Source organism: Halichoeres trimaculatus, unplaced genomic scaffold (assembly GCF_033239565.1).
Source record: "Halichoeres trimaculatus isolate MK-OKI-2021-1 unplaced genomic scaffold, fHalTri1.1 fHalTri1_scaffold_15, whole genome shotgun sequence".
Lineage (NCBI taxonomy): Eukaryota > Metazoa > Chordata > Actinopteri > Labriformes > Labridae > Halichoeres > Halichoeres trimaculatus.
This window is the reverse complement of record NW_027437193.1, coordinates 1052621-1072410: the sequence shown is the minus strand read 5'-3', so window position 1 is coordinate 1072410 and position 19790 is coordinate 1052621. Positions and strand designations below refer to the sequence as shown.

Sequence of the window (19790 nt, the reverse complement as noted above, 5' to 3'; positions counted from 1 at the left end):
CCCTTGAGCAGTTTTTTTGTCCCTTGAGTTTAATTCCCTGCTTCCACTTCCTGTTCATTCAAACCTTTTCAAAGTAAAGTGTCTGTAAGGAGGTAAAATTTAGTTTCATGTTTTTCGTTGTGACGTCACAGTGATGTCATGGTAAGCAGGATGTGAGACCACAGCAAGTGAGAAAAAGTGCATTTATTTGTTAATAATTTTCTCCTGCAGGCTGCTGATTGGAGGCTGAACACTGGCTCCTCCCTCAGCCGTAACAAACCGACAGACTCCGCCCCCTGCCCTTCGGTCAAACTGTACAAACACCGCCATCCATCACTCACAAAATAAAACAAATGTCTCCACCCGTCTGAAACATCAGGCTGATAAAAACCAACAAACACTCAATAAAAACCGAAACAAACACACGAGTAACAAAACACTCTGTCAGGCTCCTCCACCCCCAGGAGAGGGAAGTGGGAGGGGCCAGCGTGGCCATGGTCTGCCGTCACTGCTCATTGGTGTGCCACGATGATTGGCATGTGAGGAGGCGTGGCCTGCACAGCCTGTCCTCTCCAATGAGGCGAAAGGGGTGGGGCTAGTCAGAGTCTGAGTCACTGGATTCTTCAGAGGAAGACTGATCGTCATCGTCCTCGTCATCTTCATCGTCATTCTGAAAAAAACACAACAGGAAGTAATGATTACACTTCCTGTTTCTTCATGTTTTTGCGAGGGTTAGCTGGTCCACACCTGAAATCATCTCAGATAATAAAATTATACATTTTTTTAAACTCAGCTGTTTAAGGAAGAAACATTAGCAATACAGAAATGACCTTTCAAAATAAAAGCTCCACTTCTTCTAAATATGATTAACATCAGTGTGTTGGGAAACAAAGTTTTCTGTACATGACAAAAACTCCTCCTCACCTCATCATCATCATCCTCGCTGTCTGTGGATCCTGAAGTCTCATCATCTTCATCAGAGTCAGACGAGTCACTCTTCTCTTCCTCCTCATCTGAGTCAGACATGTCCTGCTGGGGGACACAAAGACCACTTTAAAACCCTGACAGACTCAACTGAGGGATTACAGACCCTAACCCTTACAGACCAGACTGAGGGATAACAGACCCTAACCCTTACAGACCAGACTGAGGGATTACAGACCCTAACCCTTACAGACCAGACTGAGGGATTACAGACCCTAACCCTTACAGACCAGACTGAGGGACTACAGACCCTAACTATTCTGTGTCTTACCTTGGCACGGTATGCCATTGCCCTCTTGGCCACGCCCACTGCCTGCGTGGCAGCTCTGGAGCTCGCCGCCTTCCCCTTGGCCGTCACCCGAACTTTGGCCCCGGGGCTGCTGCGGACTTTAGTGGTGCTGCGGCGTTTCTAAACGAGGGAAACAAACATGGCTGCTGCTGGACATCAACAAAAGACCGAACATGCTAACCTGCTAATGCTACATCAACCTAAAGGTGTTATTGTGTGACAGGACTTTAAAGTGTTTGGATTAATAACATAAACTATGCTAATGCTAGGATGTTAGCTTTGCATGAAAAGCTAAAAAACGAACGCAGGCTGAACAGAATGTAGCTGCTAACAGATGCTAGCTCGGCTCGAGTGTTTTGAAGGTGACTGAGAAACAAACTCACCGAGGACGAGAACTCTTTGTAGACCGCTCGGTCCTGAGGGGACAGGGACTGGAGAGACAGAGACCACCTGTTAGCTCACAGCAGCTCTGACATCATTGCACATCCCAGGTCTCTGATTGGCTGTGATGTCAGTGCTCTTCATTCAAAGTGTGTTGCCATGGAGACAGTTACCTTGACCCAGGCCTCCAGCTCGGCCTTGTACTCTGTCTGCTGCTCCTCCACCTGCTTCTTGTACTTGTCTTTCTGGCTCTGGCTCAGCTTGTGCCACCGCTTCCCGATCTCCACCATCCGCTCCTTCAGGCTGAAGTGGTTCAGCTCACCGTTGGTCAGCAGCTCCTGGGAGAACATCTGATACCCGCTCCTATTGGATGGAGACAGAAGGGGGCGGGCCTCAGTACAGAAGCTTAGAGGCGGAGCCTGAGTGTCAGACGTTTGGACGCTCTCACTCACACTGGAGGCTTCTTTGGTTCGCCATCAAACTTCGGCTTCCTCTGAGTCTGACCCGCTGCAGGAGTCCTCATCTCCAGCAGCTCCCTCTGCAGGACACACACACACACACACACACACACACACACACACACACACACACACACACACAGCGGTGATCAGCAGGGGGCCTTCCCAGTCTAATCCTTAATGATTGGTATTAAAAAGGGGCAGGGTTCAGGGCTCTAAGCGCCTGCAGCCTCAGCTGGGGGCGTGGTCAATGTGTCAGGGGGCGTGGCTCACTGACCACAGGTTGGTACTGAACCTCGTAACGCTTCTGGTCCTCTGCTGCCTTCTTTATCCACGGGATCTTCTCCTTCTTCTCCATGGACTTCCAGGCCGCCTCCATGCCCGCCTGCGCCTTCCTGCGGTCGCTCTGCAGCAGGTCACATGACCAATTGAAGGTTAACACCTGGTACAAATGGTTAATGAGTTAAGCTCCGCCCCCTGCCCTGCTCACCCTGTATTTAGCCAGGTAGTCTCCAATCACGCTGTGCTGCCACATCTCCTCGGCTGTTTTGGGCGTCTCCGGCAGCTTCGCAGTCTTCTTCCCGTCCCGCCGCTCTTTGGGATTGGTGGAAACCCAGGGTTCAGGCTCCGCCTCTCGCCCCCTCTCCTGTGACAAAGCAAACATGGCTGACTTCAAGAGTCTCCTTCCTGATGCAGTTCACTCTCCATCCTCTGTTTTTCTTCAGGCTAAGCCCAGCTGAGGGAAAGGAAGAGTTTCAAACCTTGGCTGAGGGGGACTTGGCTCTGTGCGGGCTGGAAGTCACGCCCCCTGCCAGCCTGGCCCCGCCCAGTTTCTCCTCTGTCATGACCCGGTCTCGTTCCTCCTCAGGGAGACTCTGCAAATGTCAGGTCAGAGAGGGGACAGTCAGGACTCACCTCTCATGTTCTGATGTTATGTGTGTGTGTGTGTGTGTGTGTGTGTGTGTGTGTGTGTGTGTGTGTGTGTGTGTGTGTGTGTGTGTGTGTGTTTACATAAACCAGCTGGTGTCAGAACAGAGACGTACCTCCAGGAACCGCTGAAGGTCGATGTCGTACTGCTTCTTTTTCTGCAGGAACAACGTGGGACAGCAGCGTGAGTGCTGAGCACACTGACAGTGAGACGTGTTAGCATGTTAGCCTGTTAGCTCATACCTGCTCACAGCGTTTCTGAAACATGTCCTTCTCCTTCTGCGTCATCATTTTCCACTGTTTGCTGCAGAGAACCATCCGCTCCGTGCTCGGGACGTCCTTCATGTTCACCATCAGCTCGGCGCAGTACAGAGAGTACCCGTTACTAGCAAAAAACAAGCTAATGTCAGCCATGATGCTAGGCTAATACCATGCTTGTGTCAGCCATGAGACTGTGAAAATAACAGGCTAATTACAGCCATGATTCTGTGATTCTGTGCTAGTAACAAGCAAGTTTCAGCCATGACACTGTGCTAACAACATGCTAATGCTAGCTTGCTTTTTTAATGTTATCTCTTGGTGATTGTTTTGTCTTTAGCTCCTTCTCTGTTTGCTCTTATCTTCACTCTGAAATCATGTTTATCTTTTCCCCAGCTGACTAGCATCCTGCTGTTACTGAACACATTAGCATCAAGCTAGTAGCATTTTAGCTAACACTGTTAGCACCACTCACGGTGGGGGTTTAGTGGGCCGTCCGTCAAACTTGTCCTTCAGCTGTCGCTCAGCTTTAGTGAGGACGGAGCGGACATGATCCTCCGAGTTCACATCAGGATGAGCCTCATGGTACGCCCTCATACTGCCCTGCACACACACACACACACACACACACACACACACACACACACACACACACACACACACACACACACACACACACACACACACTCTTTAAGTCTGACAGTCTTTCATGTGTTCGTTAGACCCTGGATCTCTGAATTAGAAGATTTCATGTCAAGTCTAGTCCAGTTCTTGTAGGATCTAAATCAGGTCTAATCTGGTCTGGTCTGTACCTCATAGTCTTTCTGGAGCTCCAGGGCCTTGCTGATCCACTTGAGTCTCCTCTTGTCAGACAGCTGGGACCACTGTCTCCTCAGAGCCTCCTTCAGCTCCTTCTGACTCACCTGAGGAGTGTGTTATATCCAAGTTGTTAATGTGTGTATAGTTTGTGTGTGTGACTGCGCAGTGTGTGTGTGTGTGTGTGTGTGTACCTCGGGGTGCAGCTTCATGTAGGCCTTCTTCTCGTGGTTGTACCACAGCTGTTGGGGGGTTTTGGGTTTCTCAGGTAGGTCTGACTTCTTCCTCTCCTCGATCAGCTCAGGATGATCCTCCCTGCAGGCAGCTAACGTTAGCCGTGCTCAATGCTAAGGCCGCATGCTAAGGCCACATGCTAAAGATAAGGCTAACGTTAATGTTAGCTGTCAGCTGTTAACGAGGAGAGCTCACTTGAATCGGGCCATGTTCTTCTCAAACTCCTCTTTCTCTCGCTGAAACTCAGAGATGTACTTTTGCTGCAGAGAGAAACCAGAGAGGCTGTGAGGACAAGGGTCCACCCTGAGGTCCAGATCAGACTCTTTAGACCACATCAGACCACAGCAAACAATCACAAGCTGATGAATCCATCAGCAGGGTCTCAGGGTCTCAGGGTGTCAGGGAGTCAGTGTGTCAGTGTGTCAGCAGATCAGCGTGGGAGGGGGTCAAGGAGACCAGGTTTTAGGTTGTCAGGTACAGGTCTAAGGAGGTCAGGGAGTCTAGGTTTTAGGTTGTCAGGGGTAGGGTTCACAGACCTTCTTCTTGTCGGGCAGCTCCTTGTACTTCTTGGACAGGATCTTGGTCAGGTCCAGGTTGCTCATCTCGGGGTGGATTTTGGCGTATTTGGCTCGTTTCTCCATGAAGAAGCGGAAGTACGGGGTCAGAGGTTTTTTCGGGAAGTCCGGATGAGTCTGTGTGGACATCAGGGGGTCAAAGGTCACGGTTAGTGTCTCTGCACATGAATCAGCTGATCCCTGAGCTCACTCTCACCTTCAGTTTCTTTCCCTTGTACGGGTTCTTGACGAACTCAGTGGCATCTATGATCAGCTCCGTCATCGTCCTGTACTTGCGCACCTGAAACAGGAAGTCGCTGATGTCACAGCTGGTGACAGACAGAGATGCGGTACACGGTGAAGGTGTGTGAGTGGTGGTGTGTGTTACCTCTGAGGAGACTTTCTGCCACTTCTGGCGGCACATGTCGCCGCTGAAGCCTCCGAAACAAACTTTGTCCCAGTCGAAGTGAGACTCTGTGGTTTTATACTTCATGCCGTCCGCGTCTGGCAGCAGACTGCGAATCCTCTCCAACAGAGTCAGACAGTCCTCCTTACTCCACTCATCTACACACACACACGAACAAAAATTTACATTTGTCTGAAAAATCCTCTCAGGTACAAGTTTAAATAATAATGTTAAACAACAGTAAAAACAGGCAGAGCGTTCTGATTGGTTGTTAGTAGATGTATTCTGATTGGTTGTTGATAGATGTGTTCTGATTGGTCATTGTTGCACTTGTTCTGATTTTTACCTGCTTCATTTTTGATCCTGGAGCTCTGAGCTGCTGAGACACTGCTGCTGCCGTTCATCCTGCAGGTGAGGGAGGAGACTCAGCCCCCTCCACCCTCTACACACACACACACCACACACACACACACATTAGTATTTCAATAAATAAATTGAAAACACCTCCATTTGCTCCCACTGTTCCTACACTCAGCCTCATAGACTACATCACCTGTCCTCCCCCTGTCACCTGTCCTTCATTGTCTACTTTGTGCAGCTCTGTGTTTTGAAGGCATCTACTTTTCACCCTGTTAACATGTTATTAACCTGTTAGCATGTTAACATCATGCTAACATGTTTCCCTGTATGTGTGTGTCGCAGCTCTGACTCCTCAGGAGTTTTCCCGCGGGTGGCACACTGTGCGCGTGTGTAACGGTCACGGCGCGCAGCGGGCCGCCGGGCTGCAGCTGCCCCGGTAATGGCGTCCGTTCTCCGGCAGGAGTCACCACGTAGCTTCCGCTGGCACGCAGACACCAGCTAACTGGAATCTTTGTGCTTTTATTAGTTAGGAGAGGGATATATGTGGAGAAGCGAAGCGTGAAAATACCCTGAATCATATTTAACACTGAGCTCAGTCTGACACGTGCAGCAGATTAAAGCCTTATTTAGCAAAACTGTCAAAATGAGGAAAAGGCGTCGAAGTATGTCTCAGTTTGTAAAAAATAATTGAGTAAAATGGCGAAATATCCGTCTGCTGTGGCTTATTTATCTCTCAATAAGCTGTCTTTAACTGTTTTCGGGGCTGAGCGGGCTGGCTGACTCGCTGCTGCCCCAGAAGCCTTCACTGCGAAGCCGCCATGAATGTTCTGGTGACTCGGGGACAAACGACCAGAAAACCCCAGAAATCTGTTTAAAATCACGACCAACTACTCACCTTTCGATTCAGACAGAAACCCGGGTTAAAACTGCACACCACAGTGGTCGTTTGGATTATTTTGGGACTTTCCAAGTGGGTTTTTTTCAGCCGTAAACCCCGGGGAGTCAGGTCGAAACGAATCCGACAAAAGGAGCGTCTAGTCCGGTATGAAACTCCGCCCAGCGCCGCAGGGGGAGGAACTCCGGGGGAAAACATGAGGACAAAGGCGGAGGATGAAACCAGAGACAGCGGCTAAAACACCAGCCAAAGCCGCTTACAAACAGTTTGCCGATAAAATCATGTTTTTTTTAAAAAAAAATCTGTCACTCAAGTAGACAGTTGTAATTTCAGAGAAAATAATCTGCCCCAGCGTCCTCTTCTGTAAACCTGCCCTCCTGACTTCGACCTGGTTTGGGTCCAGATGCTGAACCGGCGGAGAGACAGAGGATCGGGGCCCGGGGACCCGGCGGCCAGCCACTGTCAGGGATGCGGCAAAGGGACGCGGAGGAGGGTGGCCGCCTGGCAGCTCAAGGCCCCGAATGAGTGAACCAAAGACCGGGGAACGTCCTCCAGTCTCCCAGCTCTCAGCTCTCCCTCCCCGGCCTGTCGGTGCTCATCAGCGGCTCGGTGGCGGCGGTGTAACCCGCATCCTGCAGGACGAAAGCCCGCATCTACATGGCATCCTGCCGGCGGAGATCACACCGTCTGCCGGGTCTGAACACCCGGCTCACCGCTCCCCTCCCACCAAGAGCCGCACTCACTGATCAGGACATTCACCTGCCCCCCTCCGGGACTCCCTCCACAGGTAACTGAGCAGGTGAGGGAGGGCCACCTTTTAGAGTTCTAATAAATAAAATAAAATAATAATAAAAAAAATACACAAAAGTAAAATCTTTGTTGGCTCTGACTGTAAGGATGTTGAAAAATGAGTTACTGTGTGTGACTGTGTTACAGTGTGTGTTAGAGTGTGTGTGTGTGTGGTTTACAGTGAGTGAGTGTGAATTACAGTGTGTTACAATGTATGAGTGTGGTTTAAAGTGAGTTACAGTGGTTAACGGTGTGTGATAGTGTGTTAGTGTGTGATACAGTGTGCTGGTGCAACAAAATGTGTGTTACAGTGTTTTGGTGTGTTAGTGTGTATTGGTATGTGACTGTGTCAGTGTGTTAGAGTGTTAATGAATGTTGCAGTGTAACTGTGTTACAGTGTGTATTTCAGTAATTAAATGTGTGATACAGTGTGTTGGTAAATGTTACAATATGTGTGTATTTCAAAGTGTGTAGAGTGGGAAACTATGTGTTAGTCTGTATTATTATCTGTAGGTGTGTTAAAGTGAGTGACAGTGTGTGGGTTGCTGTTAGTCTTTAAGACAGTGAGTTAGTGTATAGCAGTGTGTCTTTGTAAGTGTGCATTACAATGAGTTACAGTGTTAATGTGTGTTAGTGTGTGATACAGTGTTTTAGTGTGTGTAAGTATGTGTTACAGTGTGTGAGACAGTGAAAAACAGTGAGTTTTAGTAAGTGTATGTTACAGTGTGTTACAGCGTGTAAGTGTGTGATACAGTGAACTGGTGTGTGTTACAGTGAGTTACAGTGTGTTGCAGTAATGCAGTGTGTGTTGCAGTTTTATTGAATGTTGCAGTGTTAGTGTGTTTCAGTTATTAAATGTGTGATACAGTGTGTTAGTAAATGTTACAACGTTTGTGTCTTTCTAAGAGTGTTACTGTGATACAGAGTGAAACCATGTGTAAGTGTGTGTTATCATCTGTAGGTATGTTACATTGAGTTATTGTTTGTTACGGTGTGTTGGTAAAATAGACTAAAAAAAAAAAGGACGTCCGCTTGCTCGGCTCGCAGTGAGGTCACCACAAAAACTGCTCCCCCTGGTGGCTGGCTGCAGTACAGGTTAAAAAATCCATCTCCCCAGTCATTCCAGATGGGCTGTGGTCAAAGTTTAAAAAATTAATCCACCTGGTAGAAATGTTTCTCACGTCTGATTGTTGTGGTGATTTGAAGATATCATTTGGCTGTCTTGTATTCAGTCCTCTTTTTTCTGAAAAGTTTTGTTTTCATTAGTTATACGAGGTTAAAAACTAGGTTTTACGTCACATTCAATGATGATTGACAGCTGACGTTCTGGAGTATTTTTTCGGGGATTGTAAAATATGTCTGGAGGTAGAGTCAGGAAATGATAGAATTCTTGAAATAAGAAAACAATTATTATTTTTGTCACCCAGCTCCACTCAGATTCTCCCAGAATCCCTCACAGTCTCTACTGCACAGACTCTGGCTGCAAACTGCAACAATGTCTGCTCCTGTGACGGAGGAATTTTGGCTTCAAAACCGTACGATGGTAAATGGCGGAGCCACGCTGTCCACTCTATATACAGGCTATGGTTGGTAAGTGTTGCAGTGTGTTAATGCAAGTATCAGTGTGTCAGTGTGTGTTACAGTGTGTTATAGTGTATATCATAAAGTGACTGTAAATCAGTGTCTGTTGACGCCTTTCTGTCTGGACCTGAAGCTGATCGTCTAACTGCAGATTTGATGATATCTTTCTATGATTGTTTGATCAAACAGGTGAACAGCTGACCCACCTGACAGGTAAATATGTTAATGAGCGGCGCCTCGCTGAGGCCATCAGCATGATACGACCCTGGGGATTGGACGGCCTCCTCCTGGTTTACACTCAGAGACAGTTTGTAGCCTGAAACTCACAAACCTCTCAGCCACATGATCCCGTCTTACTCTGACACACAGGAAACTGAGAAATGAGCTGTGTGCTGATTGGATGAGACTGAATATAAGCTGTGTGCTGATTGGATGATGAGATTAAATTTGAGTCCATGTAAAATAAAAGTTTTAATCCAGTTTGAGTTCGGGTCAGCCTCTGTTTTTTTTTTTCAGCATTATAATAGGAAACACATTTCTGATGCCGTCTGACTTCCTGTCTGGCTGCTTCACAATAAAAGCACTTATAATACAACGAACGAACAAACAAATTTGAAAAACAGATTATATCTTTTATCCCATCTCTTCTATAAATCCTCACTGTGACTAAACCTTTAGATGACAACACTTCCTGTCTTTCTTTGATGAATGCTAAGCTAGGCTAACCATACCAGAGACATTTTTTGTGAGTAAAGCCAGAGAAGAAAAGGAATGAACCTTCTGCTTTGAGATTCAGTTTATTGTTTTCAGCTTCATTAAAATACAGTTAGCATTTCTCAGAGTGATAGCTAGCATGGTTAGCATCAGCTCTGCCAGCGAAACACTTTAAATGTTGAGCTGTAACTGAACAGAAACACCTTGGTTAATGACACACAGGGCCCCAGTGCTGAGCTAGCACGTTAGCTGGGCCCCGTGGAGCTGTATTCCTGTTTGAGCTCAGGTTAGCGCATGTTAGCTCAGGTTAGCTCCCAGTGGCTCTCAGTTATACTGAGCCTTTAACGAGCGCTCTGTCTGTGTGGATTATCATAGCTATAAATACGTTATCTCTCTCACATTACGGGGACGCTGGGTGTTAGCATGCTTGGCGAGGATTAATTGGATATAATCTGAGGCTTCTGATTGGCTGTGAGACTCTGTCATCCACACTGTGATAACAAACGGTCCGTACACGATTCACCGTCTGTCTCTGGTAGTTTCTCCTGGTCTCGTTGCTTCTTGAAGGAAAGTTTAAAGTTCTGTTTGTGAGGACAGGATGTGATTGGCTGAGGAGGTTAAACAGGAGCAATGACAGGTGACAGGTGTGTTTAGTACGTACACACACACACACAGACTGATTAAACAGGTAGATACATACATAGAGCTTACAGAGGAGGAATCTGAAGAGAAGGAACATCACTGACGACACCTGAGGGTCTCTGACAGGAAGCCCCCACTCACCTGCGTGTGTGTGTGCGTGTGTGTCTTTGAGTGTGTGTGAGTGTGTGTCACAGACGGTCTGACCGTCTTCAGAGTCTCACACACACACACACACACACACACACTCCGAGCTGCAGACTGACAGTGTGATCAGGTGAGCGCTCAGGTGGAGCATCCTGTGGCTCAGGTGGTCTGCTCACTGCTGATTGGATGATCTTCCTGATTTTGTGCTTCTCTCTGATTGGCTGCTGGTGTGGTGATGAGCTGCCTGTCCAGCAGGGGGTGCTGTCCTCTGACCTTTGACCTCTGTGTGTTTTCCTTCTCCTCAGATTTTGTTGCTACGTCCCGCTGGACTGATCAGCTGGGTTTCTATGGTAACAGGATAGTAAAGAGTCTTTACAGCAGGGACTAAACCTGGCCACTCTCTGACCCCGCCCACTTCCGCCCATGTGACCTCAGCAGGTGGGCGGTCCTTGGCGTATTCTGGCCTCTCATTGGTGTCTGGAGCTGTCAGTCACACAGGCTGTGGACGAAGGACACGGGGAACACACCCCTCCTGTCAGGCCGCCCCTCGATGTGTCCGATCTGAGAGGAGACAGTCACATGATCAGTCAGGTGACAGCTGCTGCTGCTCACCTGGGCAGGTGATTACACACATACACACACACACACCCTTCACTGTTCTGTGTGTTTATAAACTTCAAACAGACTGACAGAGGAGTGGGCGGAGCCTCATGTGTCTTACCTGACAGTCCAGCCCTCTCAAACCAGCAGAGGGCGACTCCACTGTTTGTTGACCAACAAAGTCACAGTGATGAAGAAGATGATACGATGATGATGAAGGTGACTCACCCACCACTCCTGATCCTCCTCGCCTGTGACGATGATCACCTCTCCCTCGCTGAAGCTCAGCTCGTCCTCGTTGTCGGCCTGGCAGTCGTAGATGGTCCTCACCCTGCGGATCCTGCTCCTCACCTGTAGAGAGAGGTCACCTGTGAGCGGGTCACCTGTGAGCGGGTCACCTGTGGTCACCTGTCACACAGAGGGACATAATGGTTGAGAGGAGGAGCTCACAGGGGTCAGGGTTCGTGGCAGAGGAACCGGCGGTTCCATGGCGCCGGGCAGAGAGTCGAGGTCACTGTCCTGGTCTTGAGGTGACAGCTCCTCCTGCTGGTCACAGGAGTCTGATGGTGTCTTGGATCCCCGCAGAGCAAGGGGCCGGTCACTGAGGAGCGGATTTGAGATGGGGGATTTGGGTGGGAGGGCCCTGAGAAGAGGTTTTGGAGGGAGGTCGAACAGCTGAGGTTTCTCAGCCACAGGGACTCTGTAGGCGGAGTCACCAGGGGTGATGGCGTCTCTAGGGGATGCGTCTATGAAGGGGGGGGACTTCTGAGGGTCAGGCTGAGGGGATGAGGGCCTCAGGAGGAGGTCTGGGGGCTGGGTGGGTCTGTCCACGGACGGGAGGTGGATGGTGTCGATCTTCCTCAGAGCCACTGAGAGAAACGGAGAGAGGTCAAAGTTACACGCCTGCTCTGATTGGACCACAGACTGACCAGGAACAGGTCATAGACAGAGGGGAGAGGGGGTCACGGGTCAAGACTGAAGAGCTGGTCTCAGTAAAGTCCATGTCCCAGAGCAGCTGGGTCTCACCTTTCTCAGGTAGTCTTGGGAGAACTCGGGGTCCCAGAGTGGATTTGGGGTTACAGGGGGCCAGACTGGAGGAAGTCAGCAGAGGTCAAAGGTCAAATTTAGCAGGTTCTTTTATGGGTAACAACTGTAAGACTGATCAGGGTACCTCTGCTGGATCCCCTCAAACCTGCTGCTCCTGAGTCCAGGTGGGGGGGTCAGCTCACTTCCTGTTTGAAGACAGAACCATATTTGGTCAGAATGACATCAGCGTAGAATCAACCAATCATCAACGGTTTCAGCCGTCTCACCTCGACCTGCTGGTCCATGCAGGACTGGGCTGGGGGGGTCTGACAGAGCACGCTTGTGTCCAGGTGGAGGGGGTGGGGGTCTCTTTTTCAGGGTGGAGCTGCCCCCTGTCCCACCTGTCAGAGGGAGGAAGGTAGGCGGACTGGGGGCGGAGCCTGAGGGAGGAACCAAATCCATCAGAGTCTGTTTAAAACCAGGACCCTGAAAACCCCTCAGTCAGAGGGCCCCAGAGACCGGCCCATACAAAGACACACTGAGAGGAAGTGCCCCCCACAAGACCCCTGAGAGACCTTCAGGAGCCCTCAGACAAATCCTAGTCTGCCCCAAAGAACCTGCTCCAGGTCTCAGCGTCTCCTACCTCTTCCTTGGCTACTGGCTGCAGATGAGGGTCTTGAGGAGTCCGGTCCTGGAGACGGAGGAGTATCAGAGGAGGTGCTGTACACGGGGTTAGCAAACGCGCCGTAGGACAGACGCTGCTTGTCCCTGTGAGGAGGAACCAAGGAGGGACCCAGGGAGAGCTTCTCCTGGGAGGAGGGACAGAAGCTTTGAGGACGCATGGAGCGCTCCTTCTTCACTGGACTGGGCTGCAGGAGGAGACAGGGAGGAGGAGACAAGGTGAGAAGGAGACAGAGAGGAGGAGACAGGAGGAGGAGACAGGAGGAGGTGTGTTACCTTGTCGTCCAGCTCCTCGTCGCTCTCGTCCAAGTCGTCCAGTCGGAGGTTCCAGTCGTACTCCACGTGGAGGTGAGGATTGAACCTGCCGGAGAGACACTCCACCAGCTGGACACACACAGGACACACACTTTTAACCACACCTCCACATCCTCACACACACCTCGACACACACCTTTACATCCTGGGGTCTCACCGGCTCTTCACACTGAGCGTTCTTCAGGCGGCGGGCGATGTCCAGGGCCGTCTCTGCGTTCTGATTGGCTGAAAGGAAACAGAGCTGATTAGGTCACACTCATGGTGAGACTGGCCCACATGCTGGACCTCAGGAGACCTGGACCTGAGGACTGTGAGGTGGTCTTACTGATGGAGGCGTCAGGTTTTCCTCTGAGCAGCAGCTTCACACACTCGGCCTGGCTAAAGAGGCAGCAGTAATGCAGCGCCGTGTTCCCCCCGTCCGTCTGCGCGTCCAGGTTACCGCTGCACACACACACACACACACATTGAATGACACACTCCTGACACAGGGGCCTGGCAGATCACACACTCAGACCCTCACATGTGATCCTCTACCTGTTCTGGACCAGGAAGTCGACCAGGTGCAGCGAGGACCGGTCAGCTGTCCGGACGCAGTGATGTAACGCCGTCTCTCCTGCTTCCTGAAAAACACGCTCACACACCTGAGTTCAGAATCCATACCAGCCAAGAACACCCAGACCTGAACTGACCCCCAAAACCTCCAGACCAGGACCCGTAAACACATGCAGATTGTCTGAGGGATCTTCCTTCACACCCTTTGGACCACCTGAAGGGAACAAACCACCACCGTCACTCAGCTCACCTTTCCATGTTCAGGGAGGGGCCGCAGTAGCTCCACCCCCTCAGCGTACAGCTGGATGACTGACAGGAGGTCTCTGGACTGCACGGCCTCCCACACCTGGTCCAGCCCGCTGTCACCGGGGGGGACGGTACGCCGGACAAACCTGCGCTCGATGTACTTAGCGTTGATGAACTCTTTCCTGGTCGTCCTGCAGAGAGACGCGGGTCAACAGGAAGTTCCTGTTTTTATCAGTACGGTGATCTCCACTACAGAGTCAGACACTCACATGTCGCTGGTTGATGACGGCTTCACTGACACGGACGGGAGGCTGGCCTCAAAGATCTCATTAAAACTACAGTTCCCAACATTCTTAGCAACCTGATGTAAAGAGACGAGAGACAATCAGGTAAACAGACAGACAGGTAACCAGGTAAACAAACAGGTTAACAGGTTAACAGGTTACCAGCAGCTCTGAGGTTCCCAGTTTGTCCAGCTCCAGACTTTGGATTCTGGACACGTGGACTCCCATCTCTCTGTGGATCCCTGAACACTCGATACAGGTGAGGACCCCCAGGTTAGTGGAGATCCACCTGGGGTCTACACACACACACACACACACACACAGAGTAAAGCTGTCATGATGGAGGGTTGTTAAATACAACAGAAGACACACACACACACACTTACACACACACACACCTGAAGCTCCACAGTCGCAGCAGGTGTCGTTGCCTGGCGACCGCAGCACCTCGTCGATGATGCTCTTGGTAAGCTCCTCCTCTTCGTCCACACCTGAACTCTGAGCTCCGCCCTGAAACGCCATGTTCAGCGCCTCCTCCTTGCTGTTGGTCAGCACAGACACCCAGCTGGGACACACACACACACACACACACACACAGTGTTAGCCTCACCTGTCCTCAGAGGCAGGAGCATGAGCTCAGGTGTGCTGAGCTGAGCAGGTAAAGGTGAGTCTCACCTGACAAACTGCAGCTCGTCCTCAGCCTGGAAGTGGTACGTCCGGTTATCTGCAGGACAAGAAGACGCCAAACTGTCACTGACAGGTCGTTAGACCACACCCACTCCTGTGAGACTCCGCCCCCTCCTCAACATAAGATCACTACAGTGTCCCCAGGTGTCCCCAGGTGTCCCCAGGTGTCCCCTGTCCGACTCATCCTCTCCTCCTGCTCTGTGTACATGAACATCATTATGTCCATGACAGGGTCTGTCCACAAGGGGGAGCTCAGGGGGTTTGTATTTACACTGTACACACACACACACACACACACACACACAGACACACACACACACACACACACACACACACACACACACACACACACACTTACGGGAGATCAGGTCAAAGCTCTTCTTGTCATCCGTGCTCGGCTTCACCTGACAGGTGAGAAGGTTCAACCTGACTGGCGGTCTGTTCGACTGAGAGACAGAGAGAGGAAGTGTTTTTATCACATGCTGGCCTCTGACCTGAAGCAGTGCATGCTGGGAGATGTAGTTCTTACTGTTGCGTGGGAGATGGTGAGGACTCCACCCTTCACCCAACACTTCCTGCGCTGCCACACCTTCCTCAACCTGACGGAGACACAAACAAACTCACGGTTATTCTATTTCCTGTTCACCTCCACCTGTGTGTGCCGTACAGGTGGACGCATCAAACACACCCGTCACTCTTCTTCAGCAGGGTCCCCCTCTTCTCACTGCCAAACTCTTTGTTCCCCTGCAGCTGGTGCATGCTGTACGCTGCCTGTTTGCTCTGAGAGTCCTGGGGCACACATACACACACACACACACACACACACACACACACACACACACACACACACACACACACACACAGGTTAAGCAGCAGTTTCTTATCAAACTGTGGAGTGAAGGTGATGTAGGGTTCAGACTTACTCTCCTGGACTGCAGTCAGAGGCAGCAGGGAAAGAGACAGAGGTCAAAGGTCAGAGAGAGCAGGTTTAAACTTACTGCATTATGAAAAACATGGATCATTAGGCCACGCCCCCTGACACATCACAGCCAATCAGCTCCACTCAGGTGAGGAGCTTCAAAAACAACACAAAAACACGTGAAGTAAGAAAGATGAGACAGGTGCTGATCACAGGGACTGAGTGTTTCTGAAATCAATATCAGGTAAACTCCGCCCCCTCGGGTTAGCCCCGCCCACACAGGGGTCATACCTCCCTCTGGTCGAGCTGTAAGGAGCTCTTGATGAGATCTCTGAGGGCTGTCAGCTGTTTCTTCTCCTCATCCTGACTCTGTTTGATCTGTGGACACAGAAGAGAAGCTCTGAGCATCACCTGAGCATCACCTGAGCAGCAGGTGGCGCTGTGTTAGACAGGAAGGTAGTGTTTCTTACATTGGACAGGTCGACAGTGAGCTTCTCGATGTCCTGCTTCTGTCTGTCGGCTGTTTTTAAACCATCCTGAAAGAAACTACAAACAGGAAGACATGACAGGAAGTAGAGATTTTCAAAATAAGAGCCATCCTGTTGTGAAGGTGTCTTACTTGCACTGAGCGTGAAAATATTTGATGAGGTTCTGCAGCAGGTCCACTCCTTTCTTCGTCTTTATCTCATTCACCTTTATCAGATACTGTGGGACACACACACACACACACACACACACACACACACACACACACCCACACACGCAGTTGGACAGACTGTGGCTGTAGTTCTCACAGCAGCCTGTGGGGGCGCTGCAGGACTCTACCTCGCACATGTGCAGCTGGAACATCCTCCTCTCCTTCTCCATCTCCTCAGCGACCTCCGCCCCGGTGATCTCGGTGCGGATCATCCCGTGCTGCTTGGCGTGCTCTCTCTTCTCCTTCTCGATCTTTGAGCTAAGGAACAGGAACACACACACACACACACACACACACACTGACTTCCTGTCTGCCTTCACACATCTGCTGATGCATTGTGGGATTAAACACTCTGTGAGCTAAAAGAGGACTGTTCAGCTGTTGCTAACGGGACTTCAGCGCACCAACACACGAACCTGAGGCCCAAGCTAGCATGCTAAGCTACGTAGCATTGTATCTGGAGCAGTAAAGAAAGCATGGAGTTCTGTCATGGTGTCTGTGTGTACGTGATGACGGCTCATAAACAGCGCTCTCCTGGTCTGTCTGCAGCCGTGGACAGAAACCAGACTGAGCCTGTCACAGAGCAGCGCTAACCCCTGATGGCCACTCACAGTTTGGTCTCGTAGTCCTTCCAGGCTTTGTCGAAGGGTTTCTTCAGGTCCTGCAGCAGAGACAGAGACAGTTTTACCTGCACAGATATCAGTGCTAGCATGCTAAGCTACATGAGTCCCATCAAACCAAAGACAGCAAATTACCAAAACCAGAACTATTTCTGAAACAGAACCAGACTGACCCCTTTGACCCCCTTCAGGTCTCCTTTCAGCAGCGAGTCCAGACCAAAGAGCACGTTATGACTCAGAGACTGGAGCTGAAACACACACACAAACACACACACACAGGTCACATGACACCAAAAACACAACGTTATTACATGACTCATCACATGACCCTGATCACATGACCTCACTGACTGGAAACATTGATGGGTTGATGGATGATTACTGATGACGGATCTATTGACAGGTTGACTGACAGGTTGACTGACAGGTTGACTGACAGGTTGACTGACAGGTTGATTGACAGGTTGACTGACAGGTTGACTGACAGATTGACAGGTTGATTGACAGGTTGACTGACAGGTTGACTGACAGGTTGACTGACAGGTTGACTGACAGGTTGACTGACAGGTTGATTGACAGGTTGACTGACAGGTTGACTGACAGATTGACAGGTTGACTGACAGGTTGATTGACAGGTTGACTGACAGGTTGACTGACAGGTTGATTGACAGGTTGACTGACAGGTTGATTGACAGGTTGACTGACAGGTTGACTGACAGGTTGACTGACAGGTTGACTGACCAGGTTTTTGAGCAGAGCAGCGAGTTCCCTCACGAGTCCGGAGAACATGAGGAAGGCTGATCCCAGCTCAGACTGGTTTCCTCCCAGACGTTCCAGAGCCTGACTGAACAGCTCCTGGTTCCCAGCATGCTCTGCTCCACCCAGCCGCCAACAACAACAACAACAACAACAAATATTAACAGCAACATATATATACACAACAACATATTACACAAGAAAAGCACACAACATTTACATAAACAACACAAAAATAAAAACAACAAATATAAAAAAAATAGTTTGATTGAAACAACATTAGCATCCCAAATTATAACAAAAAGCTCAATTGACATTCGAATGAGAAAACACTAACAACAAACGGTAAACATGAAAAACAACAAAAGAAAATTCATAAAAAATGAACTTCAAAAAAAAATTACACAAAAAAATCTCAATAAACAAAAAGATAAATTTGATTTAAAAAATGACAACAAACAGTAAAAAAATGTAAACACACTATAAATAAATTAAAACATCTTGGAACTAGCTGTAAACAACCTGTATTAGAAATGTTAATGCACTGTCAACAAACTGCAAATACAATGTAAACAAACTGTAAAAAAATGTAAACAAGCTAAAAACAAGCTGTAAATAAATGGGAAAAAATGTAAACAAATAGAAAACGTTGAAGACTTAAAAAATACACTGTTGATACACTAAAAACATATTAAACAGTCATGAGCTGTAAAGTGTAAACAAAGTGTAAACAAAGTGTAAACAAAGTGTAAACAAAGTGTAAAGAAAACATAAACAGGACATCAACCTTTCGAAGGAGACTTTACCTTGTCCTGAGCTGTAGATCGATTTCACCGACTTCTTCACTTTCTGCAGAGCTGAACGGTCCTGATCCAGAGCCTGCACACACACACACACACACACACACACATTGAACACAGCAAACAACATACAAATCAATCTGATGCCAGCTATATCAGTCATCATCATCATCTTCATCTTCATCATCAACGCCATCACACACACACACATACATACATATACACACACACACACACACTGCAGACAGCTGCGGGTGGCCTCTTCAAGGTGAGCCCTTCAGACCAGACCAGACCCGGCTCTCAGATCTCAGCAGGACAAAGACCAGAGACCCTGACCCCTCAGCCTCACTCTCCAGGTCTGCGCTCACACACCTGGCGCCGCGCTTCCGGTTCGGCTCAAGTTTCAGGGTGATCTCCTTGTTTTCATTCAGCACACACACACACACACACACACACACACACACACACACACACACACACACACACACACACACACACACACACACACACACACACACCTCCTCCAGGATGCTGACGGTGTTCCTGCAGCTCTGCAGCCGGGTGCTGAAGCTGGAGGTGATCGGGGAGTTGTAGTCCTCCGTGGTCTCGGACAGGAACCCACATACCGAGATCTGGTCCGGCATCCTTCACACACTCAATGACACACACACACACACTCACTCACACACGCGCACGTGCACGCACACACGCACACAGAGACTGGGCTGCTGAGGAATGCAGGTGTTGGACAGCAGCTGGTCTCAGACCTGATGTCCTCTGAGTGTCTCCTCCTGATGATTCACTCTCTCTCCTCTCTGACCTGCTGTCAAGTCACACACCGAGCACCACGTGACCCCGGGCTGGCCTTCAAAATAAAAGCCCACAGCACCTGCATTTAACATCCGTCAGCGGAGACACGGTGACAACAAGCTGTCTGTGAGGACGCGTAGGAGGAGGAGGAGGAGCAGGGGAGGAGGGAGGTGAGGGAGAGGGAGACAGACAAGAGGAGGAGTGGCAGCTCTCTGTGCCTCCCACCCCTCCATGACTCATTTCACTTTATTTTTAAGTACTCTTATTTTGAAAAGAAACTTATACGATCCGTTGACGTCACTAACTTGACAGCTTCAGCATCAGCTGGATGAAGCAGATGGAGTGCGCATGCGCGACACAGCAGGCTGATGACTGCAGGAGAGAAA

The 19790-nt window shown here is 49.6% G+C and overlaps 2 protein-coding genes across 4 annotated transcripts; both read right to left on the bottom strand.

The window, feature by feature from the left end:
- Positions 1–171: 171 nt before the first annotated feature.
- On the bottom strand, positions 172–6767 carry ubtfl (upstream binding transcription factor, like). 3 transcript variants are annotated; one of them, XM_074687849.1, is made up of 20 exons: positions 6542–6767; positions 5633–5728; positions 5269–5444; positions 5098–5181; positions 4863–5018; positions 4522–4586; positions 4287–4407; positions 4089–4199; positions 3752–3879; positions 3262–3403; positions 3135–3176; positions 2853–2966; positions 2582–2737; positions 2369–2497; positions 2086–2171; positions 1807–1996; positions 1636–1683; positions 1235–1372; positions 904–1008; positions 172–649 (listed from the first exon to the last, which is right to left on the bottom strand). In XM_074687849.1, the coding sequence occupies exons 2-20, from the start codon at positions 5688–5690 to the stop codon at positions 575–577; spliced, it is 2124 nt and encodes a 707-aa protein (XP_074543950.1). In that variant the 5' UTR covers positions 5691–5728; positions 6542–6767; the 3' UTR covers positions 172–574. The 3 variants fall into 3 exon arrangements, with proteins under 3 accessions (XP_074543950.1, XP_074543949.1, XP_074543951.1); XM_074687848.1 differs by having other exon boundaries at positions 904–1011; positions 6542–6763; XM_074687850.1 differs by having other exon boundaries at positions 173–649; positions 904–1011; positions 2387–2497; positions 6542–6761.
- Positions 6768–9700: 2933 nt separating this feature from the next.
- On the bottom strand, positions 9701–19438 carry asap1a (ArfGAP with SH3 domain, ankyrin repeat and PH domain 1a). Its single transcript, XM_074687841.1, has 29 exons — positions 19113–19438; positions 18601–18673; positions 17780–17910; positions 17212–17286; positions 17030–17079; positions 16547–16676; positions 16341–16426; positions 16192–16267; positions 16013–16099; positions 15726–15734; positions 15491–15591; positions 15332–15401; positions 15161–15248; positions 14791–14839; positions 14514–14680; positions 14278–14411; positions 14101–14192; positions 13836–14022; positions 13568–13653; positions 13359–13474; positions 13191–13258; positions 12995–13102; positions 12681–12906; positions 12325–12477; positions 12183–12243; positions 12038–12102; positions 11462–11880; positions 11240–11362; positions 9701–10972 (listed from the first exon to the last, which is right to left on the bottom strand). The coding sequence occupies exons 1-29, from the start codon at positions 19236–19238 to the stop codon at positions 10898–10900; spliced, it is 3231 nt and encodes a 1076-aa protein (XP_074543942.1). The 5' UTR covers positions 19239–19438; the 3' UTR covers positions 9701–10897.
- Positions 19439–19790: the final 352 nt, after the last annotated feature.

Coding starts and splice junctions, on each gene's coding strand:
- asap1a (XM_074687841.1), bottom strand. CDS start 19,238: ATGCCGGACCAGATCTCGGTATGTGGGTTCCTGTCCGAGACCACGGAG. Junction 14,193..14,277: donor TGGGAACCTCAGAGCTGCTG/GTAACCTGTTAA, acceptor TCTTTACATCAG/GTTGCTAAGAATGTTGGGAA. Junction 13,259..13,358: donor AAAACCTGACGCCTCCATCA/GTAAGACCACCT, acceptor GTTTCCTTTCAG/CCAATCAGAACGCAGAGACG.
- ubtfl (XM_074687848.1), bottom strand. CDS start 5,690: ATGAACGGCAGCAGCAGTGTCTCAGCAGCTCAGAGCTCCAGGATCAAA. Junction 3,404..3,751: donor CGGCCCACTAAACCCCCACC/GTGAGTGGTGCT, acceptor GTTTTTTGCTAG/TAACGGGTACTCTCTGTACT. Junction 2,172..2,368: donor AGGTTCAGTACCAACCTGTG/GTCAGTGAGCCA, acceptor TGTGTCCTGCAG/AGGGAGCTGCTGGAGATGAG.